Source organism: Oncorhynchus keta, chromosome 23 (assembly GCF_023373465.1).
Source record: "Oncorhynchus keta strain PuntledgeMale-10-30-2019 chromosome 23, Oket_V2, whole genome shotgun sequence".
Lineage (NCBI taxonomy): Eukaryota > Metazoa > Chordata > Actinopteri > Salmoniformes > Salmonidae > Oncorhynchus > Oncorhynchus keta.
Window position 1 is genome coordinate 15,918,918 of NC_068443.1, and position 26,412 is coordinate 15,945,329.

At 42.4% G+C, this 26,412-nt stretch overlaps 1 protein-coding gene across 2 annotated transcripts in view; it reads right to left on the bottom strand.

Moving 5' to 3' along the window:
- Positions 1–15,276: 15,276 nt before the first annotated feature.
- Positions 15,277–26,412, bottom strand: part of LOC118402508 (capping protein, Arp2/3 and myosin-I linker protein 3-like) — a 59,420-nt gene continuing 48,284 nt past the window's right edge. The window contains exons 22-39 of one of the 2 annotated variants that reach the window (XM_052476573.1): positions 26,189–26,257; positions 25,733–25,826; positions 25,444–25,542; positions 25,241–25,360; positions 25,024–25,137; positions 24,624–24,799; positions 24,437–24,524; positions 24,152–24,265; positions 23,995–24,061; positions 21,900–22,087; positions 21,062–21,141; positions 20,843–20,983; positions 20,484–20,661; positions 18,664–19,048; positions 18,437–18,546; positions 18,115–18,352; positions 17,401–17,511; positions 15,277–16,702 (exon numbers count right to left, since the gene is read on the bottom strand). In XM_052476573.1, the coding sequence (XP_052332533.1) occupies positions 16,656–16,702; positions 17,401–17,511; positions 18,115–18,352; positions 18,437–18,546; positions 18,664–19,048; positions 20,484–20,661; positions 20,843–20,983; positions 21,062–21,141; positions 21,900–22,087; positions 23,995–24,061; positions 24,152–24,265; positions 24,437–24,524; positions 24,624–24,799; positions 25,024–25,137; positions 25,241–25,360; positions 25,444–25,542; positions 25,733–25,826; positions 26,189–26,257 (2,419 nt within the window). In that variant the 3' untranslated portion in view covers positions 15,277–16,655. The remainder of the gene's footprint in view (positions 16,703–17,400; positions 17,512–18,114; positions 18,353–18,436; positions 18,547–18,663; positions 19,049–20,483; positions 20,662–20,842; positions 20,984–21,061; positions 21,142–21,899; positions 22,088–23,994; positions 24,062–24,151; positions 24,266–24,436; positions 24,525–24,623; positions 24,800–25,023; positions 25,138–25,240; positions 25,361–25,443; positions 25,543–25,732; positions 25,827–26,188; positions 26,258–26,412) is intronic. The other variant, XM_052476574.1, reaches the window with a different exon arrangement.

The following is a 26,412-nucleotide window of genomic DNA, read 5'->3' on the forward strand; positions in this document are numbered from 1 at the left end:
CTGGAATTGTGATACAGTGAATTATAAGATAATTAATCTGTCTGTAAACAATTGTTGGAAAAATTACAGTAAATGTAAATGTAAAAGTAAATGTCCTAACAAACTTGCCAAAACTATAGTTTGTTGTCACGCCCTGACCTTAGAGAGCCGTTTTATTTCTCTATTTGTTTAGGTCAGGGTGTGATGTGGGGTGGGCATTCTATGTTCTATTTTCTATGTTTTGTATTTCTTTGTTTTGGCCGGGTATGGTTCTCAATCAGGGACAGCTGTCTATTGTTGTCTCTGATTGGGAACCATACTTTGGCAGCCCTTTTCCCACCTGGCTTTGTGGGTAGTTAACTTTGTTTGTGGCACTAATGCCTTGTAAGCTTCATGGTTGTTTTTCATTTGTTGGTGACATTTTGAAATAAAAAAGGAAAATGGACGCTCACCACGCTGCACTTTGGTCTTCTTACAGCAACAGCCGTGACCATGGTTGAAAACCGAGTTTTAATGACTCCAACCTAAGTGTATGTAAATTTCCGACTTCAACTGTAATTGGTGGAACCATACATGAATATAAAGACAAGAGTGTGCATACTGAAATAACAGTAGGACGATTGATAGACTGTAGGACTGTAGCAGAAGGCAGAGAAATCAGGTTGTTTATAGGTGTGTCACACTCACCGTGACCAGGGTCCTGCTCAAGGGAAAATCCATCCTTTCACCATCAGAGGCTTTGCTGCATACAAAGAGAGAGAAGAGGGCACACACCTGTGTCCTTCCCTATATTGTCCCTCACTTGCCTCCCACCCTTTCACATACACTGAAACGTACGCACTCACACACACACACACAGTGTATTTCAGAGGTAATGAGCTGAGCCTCAAAGGCAGAGGTCTTAATCTGGTGTACAGTATCTTTCTGTCTGACCACTCAATAAAATTATTATATCAAATCTGTATATGTCACATGCGCCGAATACAACAGTGAAATGCTTACTTACAAGCCCTTAACAAACAGTGCAGTTGAAGAAAGAGTTAAGAAGAATAAAAAATATCACAATAAAATAACAATAACAATGCTATATACAGGGGGTACCGGTACTTAGTCAATGTGTGGGGGTACAGGTTAGTCAAGGTCATTTGTACATGTATGTAGTGGTGAAGTGACTATGCATAGATAATAAACAGCGAATAGCAGCAGAGTACAAAACAAATGGAGGGGGGTGTTAATGTAAATAATTTGGTGGCCATTTGATTAATTGTTCAAGAGTCTTATGGCTTGGGGTTAGAAGCTGTTAATGAGCCTTTTGGACCTAGACTTGGAGCTCCAGTACCGCTTGCCGTGCAGTAGCAGAGATAACAGTCTATGACTTGGGAGACTGGAGTGTATAGGTCCTGGATGGCAGGAAGCTTGGCCCCAGTGATGTACTGGGCCGTACGCACTACCCTCTGTTGCGCCTTACGGTCAATAATTTATTAATTTAGAGTTATTAAAGGAGTCCTCCATCTCCATCTGCTATTTTCACGTTGTCCAACTCTTTTCCCCTGTTCTTTCTCTATCTCTTCTTCCTTTTCCCCAAACCCTCCCGCATCCCCCACATGCTGACATTTCTATCTCTCTGTCTATCTCCCATCTCCCTCTCTCTTCCCCGGCATATGTTTCACTTCTGTTATTTTCTCCCTCTGTCCCCTCTCCTACTGCTGACCTTTCTTTCTCTCAGACTCCCTCCATCTTCCCCTCCCTCCCTCCCTCCCTCCCTCCCTCCCTCCCTGCCTCCCTCCCTCCCTGCCTCCCTCCCTCCCTCCCTCCCTGCCTCCCTCCCTCCCTCCCTGCCTCCCTCCCTGCCTCCCTCCCTCCCTCCCTCCCTGCCTCCCTCCCTCCCTCCCTCCCTCCCTCCCTCCCTCCCTCCCTCCCTCCCTCCCTCCCTGCCTCCCTCCCTCCCTCCCTGCCTCCCTCCCTCCCTGCCTCCCTCCCTCCCTCCCTGCCTCCCTCCCTCCCTCCCTGCCTCCCTCCCTCCCTCCCTGCCTCCCTCCCTCCCTCCCTGCCTCCCTCCCTCCCTGCCTCCCTCCCTCCCTCCCTCCCTCCCTCCCTCCCTGCCTCCCTCCCTCCCTCCCTGCCTCCCTCCCTCCCTCCCTCCCTCCCTCCCTGCCTCCCTCCCTCCCTCCCTCCCTGCCTCCCTCCCTCCCTCCCTCCCTCCCTCCCTCCTCTGTTTGGTCCTCTAACCCAGTGGCAGTCTGACATAAGATATCCACCTTTTGTTAAGTAAACACTTAACACAACACAAACAAAACATCCAGGTGTGGATGAGAGAGGAAGAGAGTGATAGATAGAGAGAGAGAAAAATAAGGAACATATTATACAGTAATATACAGTATGCTCACCGTACTGTCAAAAACATCCATTTGATACAGTATATGTCAAGAAACGACATATACTGTGGGAGACAGCAAGGCAAGTGTGTTACCTAAACAATATTTATTTATGTCATAAATTAAGGAACGGAAGTTAAGCTAGCTTCCCCACATGTATGTGTGTCTCAGACAGAAGCACTATGGCACTCTGTGGTTCACAGGGTCATTTAAACTCATTATGAGCCTTCCGCTGTTTACACACCATTGTCAAGTGCATCGCCAATATAACCTAATATAATCTGCCACTATCACTTTCCTCTGCTGCTCAGGTGTGTGTGTGTGTGTGTGTGTGTGTGTGTGTGTGTGTGTGTGTGTGTGTGTGTGTGTGTGTGTGTGTGTGTGTGTGTGTGTGTGTGTGTGTGTGTGTGTGTGTGTGTGTGTGCACGTGTGTGCGTGCAAATCTGTGGGTGGTTGTGATTATTAAATGCTTCTACTTAACTTGACATGAAGCATAATGGTTTAGAATTATAGCTACTATTCTTCACAAAAGATTCAAGTGTAAAACGAACACACTCATATCTTCACTGGTTCCCCAAACCTAAATTGAGCTTTGTTCTGGCCTGAAAACTATTTCAATTGAGCTTTTCCATTAAGAATAATGATTTTTCATCAAGGTATAAATGCCAAAAGCAACTTGTGTTTGGTGAGTACAACTCACATTGATAAAGAGCACCACCAACTGGTGGTGGTCTCCAAAAGTGGCGCTGTATTTTTCCACAATATTCCATCTCCACACGCCTTCCAGCTGTAAGTCACAATCTTATTGATCAAACACAAATCCCAAACTAAGTGACTTTCTGCCAAGCCTATTAAGGGTCATAACAATAACCAGATAGTGATGCACTGAGAAAGAGATTCATTGATAGCAGACCAATAGTGGAAGCCATTGTTTCAACAGATAATGCTTCTACAGAAAAAGTGATGAAATATGGGGCACGCATGTTCTACCCTGATGAACGCATTGACATTTTCATATGAAATCTGTCAAGGTCACACAGAGATTATATGATTTATTTGTGGCATGTACGTTATTATTGCATGGCCCTACTGAAGGGAATTCATCTCATGTCTGTGCATCTTGAGGGGACATTCATATCAGGCTTCACTAGAATGACAACTCACTGTTTGAAGACAGATCACTGGAGTGTAAATTAAAGTTCAAGTAGTTTATTTGCCATTTGTAGGTATTAAAAGCAACAGATACATGTACATTGGAATTCTTTGTTGTATCGATATATAATATAGACTATACACTGTGTTCTTCAATTGATCATTTTGACAAGACATTTATGGTCAAGAACAACTTTGGTCTTGACATGCCTTCAGAAAATGACAAACCCCTTTACTTTTTCCCCATTTTGTTGTGTTACAGCCTCCCCCCTCCCAAAAAAGCTGACATTGAATATACCTTTGAGCATGGTGAAGGTATTAATTACACTTAGGATAGTGTATCAATAAACCCAGTCAATACAAAGACACAGGCGTCCTTCCTAACTCAGTTGCCGTAACGGAAGGAAACCGCTCAGGGATTTCACCATGGTGGCCAATGGTGACTTTAAAACAGTTAGAGTTTAATGGCTGTGATAAGAGATAACTTAGGATGGATCAACAACAGTGTAGTTACTCCACAATACTAACCTAAATGACAGAGTGAAAAGAAGGAAGCCAGTACAGAATACAAATATTCCAAAACATGCATCCTGTTTGCAAAAAGGCACTAAAATAATACTGCAAAACAATGTGTCAAGAACAGAATGGAGCTCAGCACAGGCAAAATCCTAGAGGAAAACCTGGTTCCGTCTGCTTTCCAACAGAACCTGGAAGACAATTTCACCTTTCAGCAGGACAATAACCTAAAACACAAGGCCAAATTTACACTGGAGTTGCTTACCAAGACTGCATTGAATCCTCCTGAGTGGCTTAGTTACAGTTGACTTAAATAAGATTGAAAATGTATGGCAATATTTTGCAAATGACTGTCTATCAACGATCAACAACCAACTTAACAGAGCTTGAAGAACTTTTAAAATAATAATCTGCAAATATTGTACAATCCAGGTGTGCAAAGCTCTTAGAGACTTACCCAGAAAAACTTAGCTGTAATCGTTGATAAACGTGATTGTAATACGCATTGACTGAAGGGTGTGAATACGTGTGCCTTGTTTCTATCAAGACTTTAAGTAAAGATCTGGATTTACTCTTACCCCTGCTTGCTGTTTCTCTGAGAAAGGGTTTGAGTTCATATAAGCATCAGTGTAACATTATGTATGTATGAACAGTACCAGTCAAAAGTTTGGACACTCATACTCATTCCAGGGTTTTTCTTTATTTTTTACTATTTTCTACATCGTAGAATAATAGCGAAGACATCAAAACTATGAAATAACACATATTGAATCATGTAGACACAAGAAAAGTGGGATCGGTGTTTGCGTGTGTGTCCCCTTAAATGGGCAGAAAGCTTAAACTATTGTCAATACCAGCTGCACTGTCAAATTTACAGTAGCTAGTACAGTGAAAAAATACTATGCTATTGTTTGAGGAGAGTGCACAACAACAACAAAAACTTTATCACGGCAACTGGTTTGATACATTAACCTCTGAGGTAAATAATGTACTTTCATTCAGTAATTTTATCGCTGAGTGTCCCAGAGATAAAGTGTAGCATAATTTTGTTTGATAAAATACATTTTTATATTCAAATGTAGGAACTGGGTTCTACAGTTTGCACCCATGCTGTGTCTGCCCCTCCTCCCTCCATAATTTAGGATATTCCTGGGAGTATGTAAACTTTAATGTTTGAGTTATGTTTATTTTATTGAACCTTTATTTAAGTAGGCAAGTCATTTAAGAACAAAATCTTATTTACAATGACGGCCTCGGAACAGTGGGTTAACAACAGATTTTTACCTTGTCAGCTCGGGGATTTGATCCACCTTACGGATACTGGCCCAACACTCTAACCACTAGGCTACCTGCCACCCATGAACTTGAAAATGTATCAATTGACTAATTCGGCAAATTTGGGAGACTTGATACAACATTTTAAACAGTAATGCAAGGGTTCATTGGATCAGTGTAAAACTTTGCACACACACTGCTGCCATCTAGTTGCCAAAATCTAAATTTTGCCTAGACTCCGAAGTGATATACTGGCCTTTCTCTTGCATTTCAAAGATGACAAAAGTATATCCTACATTAATTTCACATTTACACAAACTTCGGAATGGTTCCTTTCAATTGGTACCAAGAAAATGCATATCCTTGCTTCAGGTCCTGAGCTTCAGGCAGTTAGATTTGGGTATGTAATTTTAGGCGAAAATTGTAAAAAAGGGCCCGATCCTTACTTAAACTTCACTAGGGTAAGGGGCACATGAAAAGCGTGCCCAAAGTAAACTGCCTGCTACTAATGCCCAGAAGCTAGGATATGCATATCATTGGTATATTTGGATAGAAAACATTCTAATGTTTCCAAGACTGTTAAAATAATGTCTGTAAATATAACAGAACTGATTTGACAGGCGAAAACCTCAGAAAAATCCATCCAGGAAGTATTATTTTTGTATGTTTGTGGTTTTCTATTGAATGCCATTACAGTATCCATTGACTTAGGACTCAAATTGCACCTATGGCTTACACTAGATGTCAACAGTCTTTAGAAATTGTTTCAGGCTTGTATTCTGAAAAATGAGAGAGTAAGACCACTCTGAATGAGTGGATCCTACACTGACCCAGATATTTTTCATACAGATACTGTTTGGAATTTTCATCTGCCTGTTGTGACTGTGTTTGAGCCTGTGGATTACTGAACAAAACGCTCAAACAAAATGGAGGTTTGTAATGTAAAAATTCCACAACAACTACCTATACACAAATCTAAATGGATGGAATAAGAATATGTACATATAAATATATGGATGAGCGATGACCGAGCGGCACAGTTTAAAATACAGTATATACTTATGAGATAAGTATGTAAGATATGTAAACATTAATAAAGTGGCATTATTAAAGTGACTAGTAATCCATTTATTAAAGTGGCCAATGATTTCGAGTCTGTATGTAGGCAGAAGCCTTTCTGTGGTAGTGATGGCTGCTTAACAGTCTGATGGCCTTGAGATAGAAGCTGTTTTTCAGTCTCTTGGTCCCAGTTTTGATGCATCTGTACTGACCTTGCCTTCTGGATGGTAGCGGGGAGAACAGGCAGTGGCTCAGATGGTTGTTGTCCTTGATATTTTTGGCAATCCTGTGACATCGAGTGCTGTAGGTGTCCTGAAGGGCAGGTAGTTTGCCCCCGGTGATACGTTTTTTTTAGGGGGTTGATCAGCTTTGATATTGCAGATACAGTAGATTGTGGCTTTTATCATTGTAATTGTCTGCATCATTTCCAATCACCATATATATTTTTTGTAAATATTAAATATATACACCGTATATATTTTAAAAATATATTTTCCTTCATTATTTCCCCTAACCCTATCACCCCTCCCCCAGTAAACTAATGAACACCAACACTTAGTCTTCTACTTCCAGTTTATACATACTATAAACATTCAACAGACACAGTATATTTTACATGAGTTATCTTTGTTTTTCTTCTTTCTATTTGCCATATATTTGTCAACGGTGCTGTGATGATTCACAAAACGTTTGAACCTGTATACATTTTATGGACACAGTATATCTTACATGATATTTACGTGAGTACATTTGTATTCTTTTCCAATTTAGTGGACTCTACTGCACCCTCTTGCAATGTACCTGCCCATGTTTGTGCATCCGACACCACGTAATGGAGAGCATCTTAATGCAGAGGTCAACAAGGAGCTGGAGATCAGGGTCAAGGCACAGGCTACACACTCAATGTAAGGGACAATGTCCATGAAGTCTGTATTACAGTATTAAACCCATGATCGTATTTCTACAGTGTATGTGTAGCATATGGGGATGTGTGAAACGTACTCCTCAGCTCCTTAATTGCGTCGCCGAATTGTAAACTTTTCGATGGCACTGACTGTTAAGATGCTTTCAGGAGGGTGGTCACGTGTGCTAGCAAGGAAGAGGGTTTGGGTTTGATCCTCAGTGTGAGCCGAATCAGGTGGAAGTGTTACTCGCCAAGCAAGCAGCTTGACGTCATTTACACATGCTGCAAAACAGTTCACGTTATAACTAAACTAGCCAACTGTAAAGTTTGGTGGAGAAGGAATAATGGTCTGGGGCTGTTTTTCGAAAACAGCAAACTTTACAGTTGGCACTATGCATTGGTGCAGGTAGCGTTCTCCTGGCGTCCGCCAAAACCATATTTGTCTGTCAGACTGTCAGATGATGAAGCGTGAGTCGTCACTCTAAACAACGTGTTTCCACTGCTCCAGAGTCCAATGGCAGCGAGCTTTGCACCACTCCAGCCAACGCTTGGCATTGCACATGGTGATCTTTGGCTTGTGTGCAGCTGCTCAGCCATGGAAACCCATTTCATGAAGCTCCCGACAAACAGTTCTTGTGTTGACGTTGCTTCCAGAGGCAGTTTGGAACTTAGTAGTAAGTGTTGCAACTGAGGACAGAGATTTTTACACACTACGTGCGTCAGCACTCAGCGTTCCCATTCTGTGAGCTTGTGTGGCCTACCACTTCGTGGCTGAGCCATTGTTGCACCTAGACATTTCCCCTTCACAATAACAGCACCTGCAGTTGACCGGGGCAGCTTTAGCAGGGCAGAAATGTGATGAACTGACTTGTTGGAAAGGTGTCCATGTACTTTTGTATATATAGTGTATCTTGCTGTAGGATTTTACTGTATAAGATCACCAAAAGGTCTAACAACCAAGAGTACATCCTACTTCCTACTGATATCTCTGAATGATTTGGATTCGTGTGATTGTCTGTTTTGCACCCTTGCTAGGATTACTGATGTCATCATCAGTGGACCTCAGAACATCATCAATCACATGACCACCCAAGGGGAGTTTGTCATTCGGTGGACACCCATTCAGGAAGATCTGGGGGAGCATTTCCCCATTTGTTTCATTGCTGAGGGAGAAGACGGGTGGGTCTCATGGCATCTAATCATGTTTCATGATGCTGCATCATCACTCACCAGAACTGCTCTGGTACTTTCTGCTACTTTTTGCTACTTTCCGGTATTTTCCTTGGGATATTAATCTCTTTTTTTAAAATCAAATTAATTCTCCCAATGCACCTGACTGAGAAACATTATTATTAGATGTGGAAGTGTAACAATACAATGTGCTGTTGTTTATGCTAATCTTAAATCCATATGTAAGCCGGAAAGTTCCAGGACCGGCAAAATAAATAGTGGGGATACACCATACCGGAAGAAACACAAGCGTTTTAATGTTGGGTGGGTTGGTTGAAATGAATACACACAAAAAATACATTTTTATATAAAAATGGAACAATATGAAACTTGGCATGGCCGGCAGCCAAGATTTTTTTTCCCTCACAATTTCTCTGTTATACTAATCTATAATGAGCCATTGGCTGATCAGTGGGTAATGGCCGGCCTGGTTTTCTGCAAGTTATTAACAGCATCAGCAAAGAGACCTGCTCTGACTCTGTCATCAGTTAGACAGCCAAGATCATAGCCTGGTCTCATAGACTAGACATAACATAGTAAAAGTAAATCTGGGACACTCAAATTGGTTTAATATGTTATATTTGGTATGGTTACACAAGACAGAAGGTTACTTAAGGAAAAAATGAAAGTAGGGTAGTTGGTTGGGGTGGATGGGTAGTAGTATAGCACAAACGTCTTGCACCTCAAAGGTTGCTTGTTCGAATCTCATCACAGGCATTTTGGCTAATTAGCATCTTTGCAACTACTTAGCATGTTAGCTAACCCTTCCCCTTTAACCTAAATCCTAGCCGTAACCCTAACTTTCACCCATAATCCTTAGCATAGCAAATGATAGCCACCTTGCTAACATTAGTGTTAGCCACCTAGCTAACATTAGCCACAACATTTTTTAATTCATAACATATCATACGTTTAGCAAATTCTTAAGATATTGTACAAATTGCAATTCGTAAAATATCATACAAATTGTAATTAAGTGATAATGCCCGAGAAGCCAGGAAGTCGAGGGCTTGAAAACTGTGCCAATATATCCTCCAAACACCGGCTTCTCGTGCATTATCACTTGTATACAACAGGTCACCAAACATATTCAAATAATGATTGACATATTTTCATTCATCTTTATTTTATTTATGTTTATTCATACTATGTTCATACTATTTCAACCTTCCAAGAGATAGTCCTGACACAAATCTAGGGTTGCTACCCAAGCCGGCTGGTCGTTCGTTCTATCGGTTCTGTTGCCAGAGACACAACCCAGTCGTTCAGTCTTTTTGTTCTAAATCTATGGACGCGACCCAGTCGTTTGTTTTAAATGTTCTGTTGCCATGATGGCTGGCAACATTCTTATCCCTTGCTTGCTAGCTAGCCAACGTTGGCTAACACAGTCGCGTTAAACAGTGTAGCCAGAATAATAGCAAAGTAGTGTCCATTTGCATTTGTTTAAGCAATTAGCTAATGATGTGCGATTTCGCCCGGCATACACCTGAGTCCAGGTTGAAGATCACGGATGTAAAAATAATTTCCACCTCACTCAAAACATCATATTTTTTGGGGTGGCTAAAACCATGATTTGGTATAACAATAAAGTGCATTATCCTCATGATTCCTGTAATGACTGTGTCTGCCCTGCCCCTGTGTCATCGCTGGGGCATGCTGCTGTGAAGGGCGAGCCACTTTATTCTCCACCCATGCGGTCAAGAGAAATGCATTCCGATCATATACTGTAACATTTCAAAATGCAATTGAGGGATAGACTGGAGCCCTGTAATAGTAATTAACCATTAGGGTAGGTGTTAATTCAGTGGAACACATAAGACAGGCACTAATTAGCAATATAAACTAAATTGTTAGCTTGGCTTTTATAACATATAAGACTTAAGCAGACAGAAAGACAGACAGAGAACAAGAAGAAGCACAACAGATAGACAGCACAACAGGGAGGCAAACAAAATGACTAAAGCAGAGGCACAGTTATAGTAGTGAGTTGTATCTCCAGTTGTGCTTTTACATATTGTATATGTTTTAAACATGAGCTAGTTAAAAAAAAGAGGAGCCTCACCGGTTACTGGTACAGAAATGGTTGAGAAATTCTGTACTGTATAGCCAATGTTATGTGTCAGCACTACTGGGTCTAAATCCGGGCAAATGTCATTTGGAAAACGTCATCGTTCTGTAAGAGAAGCAGAAATTAATGATAACTTTACTGATGTCAACTGGATTGTTGATGATGCATTGAGCATTCTATTGATTTATGACATCATTCTGGTGAGCATAGTGAGCATTATTTATTATTCTAGACAAGCATCAAGAAATGTCAGAAGAGAAGCTGCATATATCTAATTGTAGACAAGTTGACCAACAGATTGTCTACCAAATGTCAGATATTATGGGCGAGCCACTTTCATCTCCACCCATGCGGTCGAGAGAAATGCATTCCGATCATATACTGTGACATTTCAAAATGCAATTGAGGGAAAACACTGCTTTGGATGCTTTGTCCACTTGTCCCTGCCGAAGAGAGGGGGCTCTCAGCTTACTGTAGGACGTACAAATGGTAGGTATAGATTCTTCTATGATAATGAATGATATGAATGACACCCAAAAGTACTCGTTACATGTTGAAAGCTTAGCAGGACAGGGAAATTGTCAAATTCATGCACTTATTAAGAGAACATCCCTGGTCATCCCAACTGCCTCTAATCTGGCTGGCTCACTAACCACAAACACTTTGTTTGTAAATGAGTGTTGGAGTGTGCCCCTGGCTATCCGTAAATAAAAAAACAAGAAAATTGTGTCATCTGGTTTGCTTAATATTAGGAATTTGAAATGATTAATAATTTGACTTTTGATAATTAAGTATATGTAAAAGCAAATACTTTTAGACTTTTACTCAAGTGGTGTTCACTGGGTGACTTTCACTTTCACTTGAGACATTTTCCATTAAGGTATCTTAACATCTACTCAAGTATGACAATTGGGTACTTTTTCCACCACTGGTTTTTGATCACATTGTTTTCAATAAGACTGATACATTGTACAATAACAAGATATGTCCACATTCTCCTGTGACAGTCAAAGCCACAGTGGTTTGCCAAGAGACCACCATGACAGTGGAAGTGGAGAAGTCCTCTATCCCTGGAGTACATGAGGGCCTTCTCCGCCTCAGTGATCCCAGTAACTCTGCCTGCGACCTGCAACGCCTCTCCAACAGCACCCACATCATCGGAGTCATCCCCCTCAAATGCCCGTGGGACTCAGATAGAGGTAAGACCTCTGAAATGTCAAATATTATAGTGTGATGATATGTGGAAATCTATTTGGGTGTGAGACCCATTCACTCCTGGGTGATTGTCTATGTTATTCATACTGAACCTGGTCCGAGTGCATATTCACCCCAAGGGACGAATTAGGCTGAATCCTTTGATGTTTTTCACTGGGCAGCATAAGCCATCCCTCACCAAAACCCTACATCTCGACCCTTTCTCTGAGGCAACCCTTTCTAAATCATTCAGCCTAATGATTTAGAAAGGGTTGCCTCAGAGAAAGGGTCAAGATGTAGGGTTTTGGTGAGGGATGGCTTATGCTGCCCAGTGAGAAACATCAAAGGATTCAGCCTAATGATTTAGAAAGGGTTGCCTCAGAGAAAGGGTCAAGATGTAGGGTTTTGGTGAGGGATGGCTTATGCTGCCCAGTGAGAAACATCAAAGGATTCAGCCTAATGATTTAGAAAGGGTTGCCTCAGAGAAAGGGTCAAGATGTAGGGTTTTGGTGAGGGATGGCTTATGCTGCCCAGTGAGAAACATCAAAGGATTCAGCCTAATGATTTAGAAAGGGTTGCCTCAGAGAAAGGGTCGAGATGTAGGGTTTTGGTGAGGGATGGCTTATGCTGCCCAGTGAGAAACATCAAAGGATACACCAACATGCTTGCTCATAACCCGAAGAGTTGCACAGCAATATAGAAATGATCTACAGTACCAGTCAAAAGTTTGGACACACTTATTCAGGTTTTTCATTATGTTCTACATTGTAGAATAATAGTGAACACATCAAAACCAATAACACATATGGAATCATATATTAACCAAAAAAAATGGTTAAACAAATCAACATTTATTTGGGATTCTTCAAAGTAGCCACCCTTTGCCTTGATGACAGCTTTGCACACTATTGGCATTCTCTCAACCAGCTTCATAACGTAGTCACCTGGAATGCATTTCAATTAAGAGGTGTGCTTTGTTAAAAGTACATTTGTGGAATTGATTTCCTTAATACGTTTGAGCCAATCATTTGTGACAAGGTAGTGGTGGTATACAGAAGATATCCCTATTTGGTAAAAGACCAAGTCCATATTATGGCAAGAACAGCTCAAATAAGCAAAGAGAAACAACAATCCAACATTACCTTAAGACATGAATCTGATCATCCCGAAAATTTCAAGACTTCAAGTGCAGTCTCAAAAACCATCAAGCGCTATGATGAAACTGGCTCTCATGAGGACCGCCACAGGAAAGTTAGACCCAGAGTTACCTGCTACAGAGGATGTTCATTAGATTTAACTGCAAATAAAAATGCTTCACAGAGTTCAAGCAACAGAGACATCTCAACATCAACTGTTCAAAGGAGAATGTGTGAAATCAGGCCTTCATGGTTGAATTGCTGCAAAGAAACCACTACTGAAGGATACCAATAAGAAGAAGGGACTTGCTTGGGCCAAGAAACACAAGCAATGAACATTAGACCTGTGGAAATATGTCCTTTAGTCTGATGAGTCCAAATTTGAGGTTTTTGGTTCCAACCGCTGTGTCTTTGTGAGATGCAGAGTAGGTGAACGGATTATCTCTGCATGTGTGGTTCCCATTGCGAAGCATGGAGGAGGAGGCGTGATTGTATGGGGGTGCTTTGCTGGTGACACTGTGTTTGATTTATTTAGAATTCAAGGCACACTTAACCAGCATGGCTACCACAGCGATACACCATCCTATCTGGTTTGGGCTTAGTGGGACTATCATTTGTTTTTCAACAGGACAATGACACAACCAGGCTGTGTAAGGGCTATTTTGACCAAGAAGGAGAGTGATGGAATGCTGCAACAGATGACCTGGCCTCCACAATCCCCCGACTTCAACCCAATTGAGATGGTTTGGGATGAATAGGACCACACAGTGAAGGAAAATCAGCCAACAAGTGCTCCCCGTATGTGGGAACTCCTTCAAGACTGTTGGAAAAGCTTTCCAGGTGAAGTTGGTTGAGAGAATTCCAATGTAGAAAATAGTAAAATAAAGAAACACCCTTGAATGAGTAGGTGTGTCCAAACTTTTGACTGGTACTGTACACCTTGGGTGTTTTCAAGAGTTCAAGGCTGGCAGTGCCCACAAATGTAGCTATCTAGATGATTTCCCTCTCCATTTCTCTGAATTCAGGAGGATGATGACAACCTCCTTTCAAGAACAAAATCACCACCTTTCGACAACCCCAATGACATCATCACCAGGCACCACCAGGTGGAGATCCAGTTCTACTGCCAGTATGCCAAACGTGGCAATGTGAGTCCCCAACCTGTTTGGTGCGCAATCCCGAGAGCGCGCCTTTCGTTGTTTTTCTTTTATATTGACGACGCTATTGTCCGGTTGAAATATTATTGATTAGTTAGGCTAAAAACAACCTGAGGATTGATTATAAACATCGTTTGACATGTTTCTACGAACTTTATGGATAATATTTGGAATTTCCGTCTACCTCTTGTGACCGCATTTGAGCCACTGGATTACTGAACAAAATGCCCCAACAAAATTGAGGTTTTTGGATATAAAGAGGGACTTTATCGAACAAAACAAACATTTATTGTATAATTGGGAGTCTTGTGAGTGCAACCATACGAAGATCATCAAAGGTAAATGATACATTTTATTGCTATTTCAAACTTTCGTGACTAATCTACCTGGCTGCTAACTGCTTGTAATGTTTTGTGCGCTGAGCGCTGTCCTCAGATAATCGCATGGTTTGCTTTCCCCGTAAAGCCTTTTTGAAATCTGACACGGCGGCTGGATTAACAACAAGTTAAGCTTTATTTTGATGTATTACACTTGTGATTTCATGAAAGTTAAATATTTATAGTAATTTAATTTGAATTTGGCGCTCTGTAATGTCACCGGAAGTTGTCGAGGTGCGATGCTAGCATTTTAAGGTTGGTGTCAAATGGTGAGCCGCTATTTACCTCCAGCTATTAACCACTTGTAAATGCACTTATAAATATACATAATATTGAACCCTTATGTATCATCATGTAACCTCATCCTGCTAATTCTTCACGACGCACTGTCACATGATGTCAGTGTTAACTTCTTAGAACTACCCCTCCCGGATCCGGGAGAATTGTCATCAACTGACACTAATTAGCATAACGCAACGGACAAAAAATCTTACTAGGTTTCTACATTTATTTTGTCAGCCTATTACACTTCAGCTCCACTATAAGTGTCCTGTGCATCATTTCAATGTGACGTTCTACCTGCAACACGGAGAGTGTAGAGGACCAGAGGGGAAGAACATCTTTATTCTATTTCCCCTACTGTACTGTACCATATTCATCAATTATGGGTATGTACAATAGCTTTGGTTCAGTTTTTCACAAGTACTCTCAAATTGTTGCTAGTGATCCTCTAATCACACATGTTGCTTTTGTTTACATTGTGAACATAGTCGATGTAGATACCGTTTCTGCTAGCTAGTAGCTTATTGACTTCATAAATCCTAGTAAAATAACCAGTAGTGTCGAATCGAGGCCATTTGCAACCAAAATCAACTTTATTTCTCATTATTTACAATTCACAAGATATAATGAACATAAGTATCAGCAGTCAAATTGAACCTCTGCGATTCTTGAGCTTGGACGCGAGTGCAACACGGGAAGCATAGCAGCTTTCATAGATTTCAAAGGAAGCATTCCCTCAACGGCTTATGTCTGGCTGCAACGCTGGATGCCCAATGGCTGTAGTGTAGAAGGGCAGGTCGGCTGCTTTAACACAGGCAGCCCAATTCTGTTATTTTTTCACTAATTGGTCTTTTGACCAATCACATCAACTCTGAAAAATATCTGATGTGATTGGTCAAAAGACCAATTAGTGTAAAAAATAATAATAATCAGAATTGGGCTACTTGTCTAAACTGACTAACTTGTTTCATCCAAGTAATGGTTTCATCACTCAGCTCAAAGTATTTGGCCTCCTCTGCTGGCACTACATAGCACTGCTCCAAAACCCATGGATGCAATTTTCCTAGTGGGCCAGATCTCACACACCCCAAAAATATATTTAAGAGTTCCCGATGCAGAAGTCAGATTGGGGTGTTTTTTGTCCCCAAGAGAGAGTGCATCATCAGTTTGGTTCCTTTGGTAAAATCATTTTTTATTGATTGTTTAATCATATATGGATTTTTTGAAAATATACTAATTTCAGTCCTGTAAAATGTATTTAAAACAGATTTAAACAAACTGCAATTATGTTCCATTGATCAACTAATAGATTACTGTAATAATGATAAACAATACATGTCATCGTCTCAATCTTCACTTATCATACACCATAGGAAAAACATCCTTAAAACATCCAATCATATTCATTATAACCTTATTGTAAATAAAAACAAGTTACCTGTTACCATGTAATGACTTAGTAATAACAATGGTTAGTGCGGTTTAAAAAAAAAACTTATATTCAATATTGACATAATACTGGTTTAGAATAAATACCAACTCATTCTTACAGTAGCAGTGTCACAAATTGTCAATGAAAGAAAGACGAGGGAGAATGAGAAATATGATCAAAGATTTTTGTACAACAAGAAGTGCAAGAAATACTAGCATGAGAATACCAGAGGGCCCTCAGACACCTGTGTGTGTGAGACACCTGTGTGTGTGTGTGTCCTCTGTAAAGGAATGAAAGCAAGTGGAACTGAGTATGAGAAAGGGAAAAAATCATGCATGTTTAGCCAATATGAGAGAAATTACTACTGTATATGAGGATAACCACAGTTGGGTCTATGGTGACCAAGTTCATAACTTCCCTTTTCTATCTATCTGTCTCGCGCTCGCTTCACGTCTCACGCTCTCTTCACATCTCCCGACAGCTGTCCTGAACATTGTCTTTGCCTCCTGACGTTTGTTGTCATGACGTCTCACCATTGTCGGTGCCGGGCTCGGGACATTCAGGACCTAGACAGCACACAAACAGCGTTGAATGTCAGGGTCCTGGTTTGGTCTAATCTAATCTGCCATTAAAAGGATCATTCAACATTTTGGCAAATAGGCCCTTTTTTTCTACTTAGATGCTCCTGTAGACTTCCAATCATTGCGCTAATGCTAGTTCGAAATGGCTTCTGAAACTACATTTAACTTTCTTCATCTGACTCTGGTTAAGGAGAAAAAAGGGCTTAATTGACAAAATGTCGACATTTGAGTCATTTAGCAGATGTTCTTATCCAGAGCGATTTCAGGAGAATTTAGGGTTCAGTGCCTCGTTTAAGGGCACAGACAGATTTTTCTCCTAGTCAGCTCGAGGATTTGAACCAACAACCTTTCAGTTACTTGCCGAAACGCTCTTAACCGCTAGACTACCTGCCGCTATGAATCTCCCCAAACACTCATCCTGTCTGGAATTTTTCAACTAGATTTGAATGCCCATCATGGCCCAGTGTCTGGGACACAGTCAACTAGATGTTAATGACCCAGTGTTTCCTGACTATGTGACACATTGGGCTTAGACTGTCATGACATGTCAATTCTCTTTCACCACTGAGCCATGAAAAGAAGGCTTTGAACAGGCTCGCACACACAAACAAACTACAGAATGACCATTCAGACATACACATACGGTATGGCACAGAGCGTGGTCCAGAGACACAGATACATACACCCAGTGTCCAGAGATCTGTTTCTGTTCTGGGGGAGTCTGGGTTTTTTCACAGGGGATTCGCGATCTGAGAACCCCCTCTCCAGATCGTTGGGACTGTCCGGTTCCATGCCTGAAGGAAAATGATATGAGACACACACACACACAGGGCCACACAGATGGTGACTGGGTCACACAGGGGCATGTTGCAGGAATGTAGCAGTCATGATAAACATCCTAAGAGATCTACTGGAATGTCCATGGCAGAGCAATGGACCAAGTATATAACAGAGACAATGAGACTGCATTCAATAACTGAAATAACAAGAATATAAATGCATCAAATCAGAAACCCAAATTGAAAATCTATCATAAAACAAGCACATTCCTGCAAACATCTGTAGATAAACATGCATGTGCAGCATACATTCACACATGCAGTGAACCCGCACACACACACACACACACACACACACACACACACACACACACACACACACACACACACACACACACACACGAGTTTGCTTTCCTGTTGCGATGTGCCTTCAGTGGAAAACCATTTGTTCCTCCCTCATCTGATTGAATTGTCAAAATGTCAAACTTAGCCATCGCCATCATCAACAACATTTTCATAGCCATTAATGATTTGTTGGTCAAGAAAGGAACCAATTATCATTACAATTAATAATAATTTCTTAAAACCATCTTCAATGGTATTTCATCACAGTGGTACCTTGACAACCAGCAGGTGGTAGACCTACGTCTACCACCGGCTTGGTAGACGCAGGTGGCACAGGAAGCAGGCTTTTCATCTCATTAGTTCCTCCATCTTGAGTGACAGAAGGACCAGACAAATCAAAAGTGGGCTTGGTAGAGGCAGTTGGAACAGGAGGCGGGGTTCTCTCATTGGCTGTTTCCTCAGGTGGAGTGACAGCAGACGGTGTCTTTGGAGAAGTCTTATCTTTACCAGGCTGTGGAAAGAGAATGTACACATAGTTAGATACAGACTACTGTACACAAACAACGATACAAGCAATTAGGGGACACACACCCACCTTTTCAGGAATGGGAGGACGCTGTCCTTCTGCTCCTCTGTCTTTCTTTTCATTCTTCTCCTCTTCTACCCCGTCTCTTTCTATCCATCCTACACCATCTGTTGATTTATCTTAAAAGGAAGAAAGTGTGAAACATAAGTTAAATTGTAATTTTGTTACAACTCTACATCCATGGCACATGCAGCACCCGGAGCCATAAAAGCATCTAGATATTTATGTTGCAGTACCGGAACTCCCCTGCAGGTGTCTCTGTCTCATGCTGGCCAGACTGGGCTTGCTGCTCTGAGAAGGGGGTCCTGATTTCTGTCCACAGGGGGCTCCCTCCTGCCTGTCCAACGACTCTGTCCCCTTTGTCCCTCTGTCCACCTCCTTCTGTGTGTCTGTCTGAGTGCTGGGCATTGGCAGACTGACTGGATCTGTCTGTCTGTCAGGCTGTCTGTCTGTCAGAGAAGCGGAGGACATTGCATGTCCATTGGCATGGGTCTCTGTTTGGATGTCTGATGTAGTCGATCTGTCAGTGTCTCTGTCCACTGGTCTGGTCTCAAAGCTACTGTCGGAGTCCTCATCTTCTGCTCCGATACAACTGTACACCATGCTGACCAGGTCTGAAGGCTGGAAGGTGGGAGAGAGAAGGAGAGAGCGAGGGAAAGAGAGAGAGAAAATTGTAAGGCTTAGACTGTGTCGTATGCAATAGATTACATAGAAAGTAAAAGCATACATGCTGTACTATGATAATGAGTGGAATAAACCAGGAGATGACTAGTCAGGTCAAGTAAAACTCTTGGCCCTATTCATTTAAAACATTTTATTTTTATTTTTAATTTCACCTTTATTTAACCAGGTAGGCAAGTTGAGAACAAGTTCTCATTTACAATTGAGACCTGGCCAAGATAAAGCAAAGCAGTTCGGCACATACAACGACACAGAGTTACACATGGAGTAAAACAAACATACAGTCAATAATACAGTATAAACAAGTCTATATACAATGTGAGCAAATGAGGTGAGAGAAGGGAGGTAAAGGCAAAAAAAAGGCCATGGTGGCAAAGTAAATACGATATAGCAAGTAAAACACTGGAATGGTAGATTTGCTGTGGAAGAATGTGCAAAGTAGAAATAAAAATAATGGGGTGCAAAGGAGCAAAATAAATAAATAAATAAAATAAATACAGTAGGGAAAGAGGTAGTTGTTTGGGCTAAATTATAGGTGGGCTAAATTATAGGTGGGCTATGTACAGGTGCAGTAATCTGTGAGCTGCTCTGACAGCTGGTGCTTAAAGCTAGTGAGGGAGATAAGTGTTTCCAGTTTCAGAGATTTTTGTAGTTCGTTCCAGTCATTGGCAGCAGAGAACTGGAAGGAGAGGCGGCCAAAGAAATAATTGGTTTTGGGGGTGACCAGAGAGATATATACCTGCTGGAGCGCGTCCTACAGGTGGGTGATGCTATGGTGACTAGCAAGCTGAGATAAGGGGGGACTTTACCTAGCAGGGTCTTGTAGATGACATGGAGCCAGTGGGTTTGGCGACGAGTATGAAGCGAGGGCCAGCCAACGAGAGGGTACAGGTCGCAGTGGTGGGTAGTATGTGGGGCTTTGGTGACAAAACGGATTGCACTGTGATAGACTGCATCCAATTGGTTGAGTATGGTATTGGAGGCTATTTTGTAAATGACATCGCCGAAGTCGAGGATCGGTTGGATGGTCAGTTTTACAAGGGTATGTTTGGCAGCATGAGTGAAGGATGCTTTGTTGCGAAATAGGAAGCCAATTCTAGATTTAACTTTGGATTGAAGATGTTTGATGTGGGTCTGGAAGGAGAGTTTACAGTCTAACCAGACACCTAGGTATTTGTAGTTGTTCACGTATTCTAAGTCAGAGCCGTCCAGAGTAGTGATGTTGGACAGGCGGGTAGGTGCAGGTAGCGATCGGTTGAAGAGCATGCATTTAGTTTTACTTGTATTTAAGAGCAATTGGAGGCCACGGAAGGAGAGTTGTATGGCATTGAAGCTTGCCTGAGCTAGGGACAGATCTACAGTGGTATGTTCCTACCTGTCTCTGTGTGAGACAGTGGGGGCTGGGGCTGGCCCCCCTCATCCCAGGCAGTGGTACACCCTGGATGGGCCTGGGGGACGGCATCATCCTCCCATTGGCCCCCACCTCAATCATGGCCTCCACCTTCCCAGGATCCTTAGGGTGCTGAATCATAGAGTACACATTCTCTGAGCCACTGCATAGACAGAGAGACAGAGACAGAGACAGAGACAGAGACAGAGAGAGAGAGAGAGAGAGAGAGAGAGAGAGAGAGAGAGAGAGAGAGAGAGAGAGAGAGAGTTGATCCGTTTATTTAATAGTTGTTGGTAACAATTAATTAACCATTTATAACATGGACATGTAATCATGTGTACGACCTTTCATGACTCCATCCGTACTCTGTTTCCTGATTGGAGATGGTGGAATTGCGATTCTTGCGGAACCCAGAGAAGATTGACAGCACACTGCGTCTCTTCTTCCTCCTCAGGGACTGAGCATGATGAAGTGATGACAGCTGACTGGTGGGGAGAGATACAGATATGGGTACCGGGTCAGTGAGAGCACTAGTGTGTGTGTGTGTATTGTGTAAATCCTACCTGTCCGTTAGGACTCTCTTGGTGTAGAAATCAGGCAGTCCATCCTCCAGCAGGTTGACTCCTCCGTTCTCTGAACAGTGCTGAGAGGACAAAGATAACAGGCTTCCAATACAGCCAAACACACACACACACACACACACACACACACACACACACACACACACACACACACACAACAGCCACCAACAACATGTTTCTGTCTTACTGAAACTACTGCAGTGCTGATACAGCCAATTATAATTTACAATGACTGGCTGTAGGACTATTCCCTATTTAGATCACTACTTTTGACTAGGTCCCATAAGGCTCTGGTCAAAAGAATTATTATTATTATTATATTATTATTATTATTATTATTAAGAAGTGCAATATATAGACAGAATGGGTGCCATTTGGGATGCAGCCGAGGAATCTGATAGCCTGCAAATAGAGAGCTCTATTCAGAGCTCAACATGATTCCACATGACGAGATCACTAACCTGGTTTAACCGATTTAGAAACGCTTCTAACAACGACTAAAAAAACAAATTGACAAACGTTGCCTCGCGGATTGAAGAATGTCATAAACAATGTGACAGATTCACAGTCATAAAGAAATTTATTTTTGGAATGCCTCTGGCATGAAAAAAAACTGGATGACAAATTTGAGCATAAAAGGAAAGGATTTTAACTGTGAGGTAAATAGAAAATAAAGTAAACCCTGTTTGAATCAGATGTTAGTTCCAGCACCCACCCCTCATCCATACCCCCTACGCAGATATGAGAAGGTTGGACAGGTATTGTAGAAGCAATATGGTAGAAAGTCATAGAGGTTGCTATGAGCCCAAAGGTGACTCACTGTGTCCAGAGGGACTTGTCCTCGGCTGTGCCTTCGAGGGGGCCGCGGCCTGGCGTGCGTCACATGGCGCAGTGGTGCACCATGGGTAGGCAATGAGGATAGACACTCCCATGATGCTGAGCGGGACAGGGGGGCAGAGTGAGACAGGGCCGAGGGAGGAGGAGAGGAGGTGGGATCATCTCCCAGACCTGAGAGAGGGAAAGAGGGGTGGGTCAAATCAAATCACTTCTTTTTGTCTCATGCTGTCAGAGTCGAGGTGATGTGGGTAAGGCGGAGTCAGGCGCAGGACACAGAGATGAGTAATAATAGTAACTTTACTCAAAAAATAATCTTCCAACAAGAACGAAAATCCAGAATCACATAAACGAGACAACTGACAACAATAAACACACACAAAACCATGATGTCTCCAGAGGGTTAAATAGGGAAATAATTCAAACGTAATGGGAACCAGGTGTGTACAATACAGAGAAAACAAATGGAAAAATAAATGTAGATCGGTGGAGGCTAGAAAGTCGGCGACGTCGACCGCCGAACGCCGCCTGAACCACGAGAGGCACCAACTTCGGCAGAAGTCGTGACACATGCGCCCTGAATACAGCAAGTGTAGACTTTACCGTGAAATGCTTACGTACGGGCCCTTTCCCAACAATGCAAAGTTAAAAAGTAAAAGAAATATGCGAAATAAAAAGGAGATAGTAACACAATAAAACAACAATAACGAGGCTTTATACAAGGAGTACCAGTACCGAGTCAATGTGCAGGGATACGAGGTAGTTGAGGTAATAACAAGGCTATATACAAGGAGTACCAGTACCGAGTCAATGTGCAGGGATACGAGGTAGTTGAGGTAAAATGTACATATATGTAGGGGTAAAAGTGAAAATTGTCCCCAGTCCACCTGGCCGTGCTGCTGCTCCAGTTTCAACTGTTCTGCCTTATTATTATTGGACCATGCTTGTCATTTATGAACATTTGAACATCTTGGCCATGTTCTGTTATAATCTCCACCCGGCACAGCCAGAAGAGGACTGGCCACCCCACATAGCCTGGTTCCTCTCTAGGTTTCTTCCTAGGTTTTGGCCTTTCTAGGGAGTTTTTCCTAGCCCCCGTGCTTCTACACCTGCATTGCTTACTGTTTGGGGTTTTAGGCTGGGTTTCTGTATAGCACTTTGAGATATCAGCTGATGTACGAAGGGCTTTATAAATACATTTGATTTGATCTCTGTGTGTGGAGTAAAGGTGATCTAGAGTTTTCGCCACTGCTGGTAGAAACGAGGTGCAACGGATTTCAGTTTTCCTGCATTAAAATCCCCAACCACTAGGAGCGCCACCTCTGGGTGAGCATTTTCTTGTTTGCTTATGGCCCTGCACAGCTCATTCAGTGCAGTCTTAGTGGCAGCATCGACTGTGGTGGTAAATATACCACTACAAAAAATATAGATGAAAACTCTCTTGATAAATAGTATGGTATGCAGCTTATCATGAGGTATTCTAACTTAGGTGAGCAGAACCTCAAGATGTCCTTAATATTATAGATTAGAGACACACCACCCTTGAGTTTGCCCGACGCTGCCGTTCTGTCCTGCCGATGTATTGAAAAAACAGCTAGATATATATCCTAGTTCAGACACGTCTCGGGGAAACATAGAATATTACAGTCCTTCAGATCATGTTGATAGGATAGTTTCGAGCGGAGCTCGTCCAGTTAATTCTCCAGTGATTGCACATTCACCAATAGAACAGAGGGTAGAGGTGGTTTATCCATTCACCAACATAGTCTCGTCAGGTGTCCTGCACGCCGGCCTCTATAACACCGACTCTTCCTTTTTCGAGTGTCAGGGATTTGGGCCAGGTCCTGTATGTCCTTTGCTGCCGACTCATTGAAGTAGAAATCCTCATCCAAATCGAGGTTAGTGATCACTGTTCTGATGTCCAGAAGCTATGTTCGGTCATAGGAAATATGTACAAAATAGCGCAACAAGTAAAACAGCTGCTGTTCTCTACAGCGCCATTCTCGTCAAACTTATGTTAATGCACATATAATGCCCTGTAAAAAAGACTAATATTGATTTAGTTAATCAGGTGAGCTTACTCAGTCTGGTGGACACAGGTCGAATCCTTCGGGTTCTGGCGCTGCGCTTCTGGATGGCAATGGTGTCCTAGTAAGACACAAAGAAAGGAAAGGAAAGGTAAGGTGATAGAGCAATGGAAAAATGCAATCATACACGTACAACCACCCACACACGTACGATATTGATGCCCAGGCCATCCTCATCAGGGAAGTCCAGTGCGTCTGTGATTCTGAGGGTGTGTCTGCCTGTTCCTCCATCATCCCAACGCTTCACCTGGGACACCTGACGAAGCTGAGACAACAAAGCCATCTACTTGTTAAGACCACATGAACTGGTGTGAGAAAAAGAGTTGACAAAACTGAGACTGCACTAAGTCACTGTTATAGATACACTTGCATATTTTCCAGCCAGATCAAGACTCCGAGACACAGGTAGAGAGAGATAGTGTGCGCGTGTTAGTACCAGGGCTTTGTGAGTGGTGTAGAGCTCCTGAAGGATCTGGTCCACTATGGAGTTGGTCAGATAGGAGACCACAGACAGCTTCACCTCCCTGAGAGAGAGAGAGAGAAAATACTTCCTTCAAATTCCTTCTTTCTCTTTAGTCTAGACCCCTTTCATCTCCTCTCGCATTTATTCTTCCCACACTTACTCCAGGGCTCTGTTGATGTCCTGTGCTGCTCTCTCCATCAGGGCGGTGCGGATGGTGGAGCGAGGGATAGAGACGCGTTCTGAGATGGATGAGAGCGGAGGGTTGAGTTTCTCTGCTGCAGAGGAGGACATGGGACACAACTCCCGACACAGAGACACCATGGAGTCTACTATCACCTGGGAATAAACGGAAATTAGTCATTATAGCAATCAATATGTTAGTCCCTCCTTCAATAAGTCCTGTCTCTGATAAGAATCACAGTACCGTATTTCCTTATCAGCAGCCTTGGTCAGCTCTCCTGTAAGGGAATACATCTATCCATCTACAGTATCTATTTCTGAATGAATCCATCATAGTCCAACTCCAACCATGCAGGGGAGAGGAGTGTTAAGTAATCTACCTGTAGTTCCTTATCAGCAGCCTTGGTCAGCTCTCCTGCCAGAAAGTCCAGTTTCTGTCTGACAGGCCCATCCACTGAGAGAACATGAACCAGCTCACACAGAGATGGGTATAGCTAAGAGGGCGAGAGAGGAGCTTAAAATATATAAACACACACACATAGTATAGCTGAGAGAGACAGAAAGAGTGGTTTAGAATATACACTAACACACACTTACCGCACGAGAGTTTCTGGCCTCCTTCAGGACCTGTCTGGCAGCCTGCAGCTCCTTTCCTTCTTCTGAGCCTCGGAGAACACACACCTGCTGGTGTACGCGTACACACAGCCGCTCCATCACCTGACACACACGCATACACACTGCCATCAGTCTGTGGAGTTTTGATTTAAAGACTGTCTTCACAGTGCACACAGTATTCGTACCTGTTCAGCAGTGCTGGTGACCAGGCCCTGGTGTAGACGCAGAGCCTGTTTCTGAGAGAACCTCTGGGTCTGGTTGTTCCTCAGCAGAGCATGCTGGATCTGACAGATGGAGGGAGGGTATGTGATGGAAGAAGAGTGAAAGAGAGATGATTTTACAAAGTAAACTGAACAGAGGAGAAATAAGTACATATGAGAGATGGATATGAGACACAAGCTGTTGAAAACAGTCATGATGTCAAGGTGTGATTAAGTCATGGTGTGTGTGATATCACACCCCCAGGTTATCCACCTTGGTCAGTGCTTGGTCAATCTTCTCAGGTGCGCTTCGGTATGCCTGTGTGACATCACTGAGGGGGATAGGCATGTACTGCAGGGTGAAGTTACTGTAAAGAGAGAGTGAGAAAGAGATAAAAGAAGAATCATTAAAAATCCATAACTTTGATATGAATAATTACAGCTACCTTGCCTTTAACTAGTACAGAATGGAAAGGCTTGAGGCAGTAGCGGATAGCGTTCTAATATATGAGCCTCTTTATGCGAATCCTTGTCACTAGAACTCACACAGGCAGCCCTACCGCACAAACAGGTCAGAGTGCTGATGAAATGCTGTGCAATGACAAACACTTGACTGCAAAGCAAGCTCAAAGATACATCTGTCTATGGACTTTAATGAGAGTCTCTCGTGTTCAAGTTTGTTTGAGTGAGAGTGTGTGTGTGTGTCTCTCTCTCTCTCTCTCTCTCTCACTGTTCCAGGCCCCGAGCCACATCTTGGAATCCTGTAGCCGTGGTGTTATTGCGATCCCACGTCACACTCCTTAGAAGGATCAGATGGGAGGAAGAAAAAGAAAGATATAAATGGAGACAGAAATAGATCAATAATTGACTTCATAACTACGTCTACAGCTCACATACATAACACCTGTCAAATTACAAATTCAGAATTTCAAAACATGAATAACCTTACAAGTG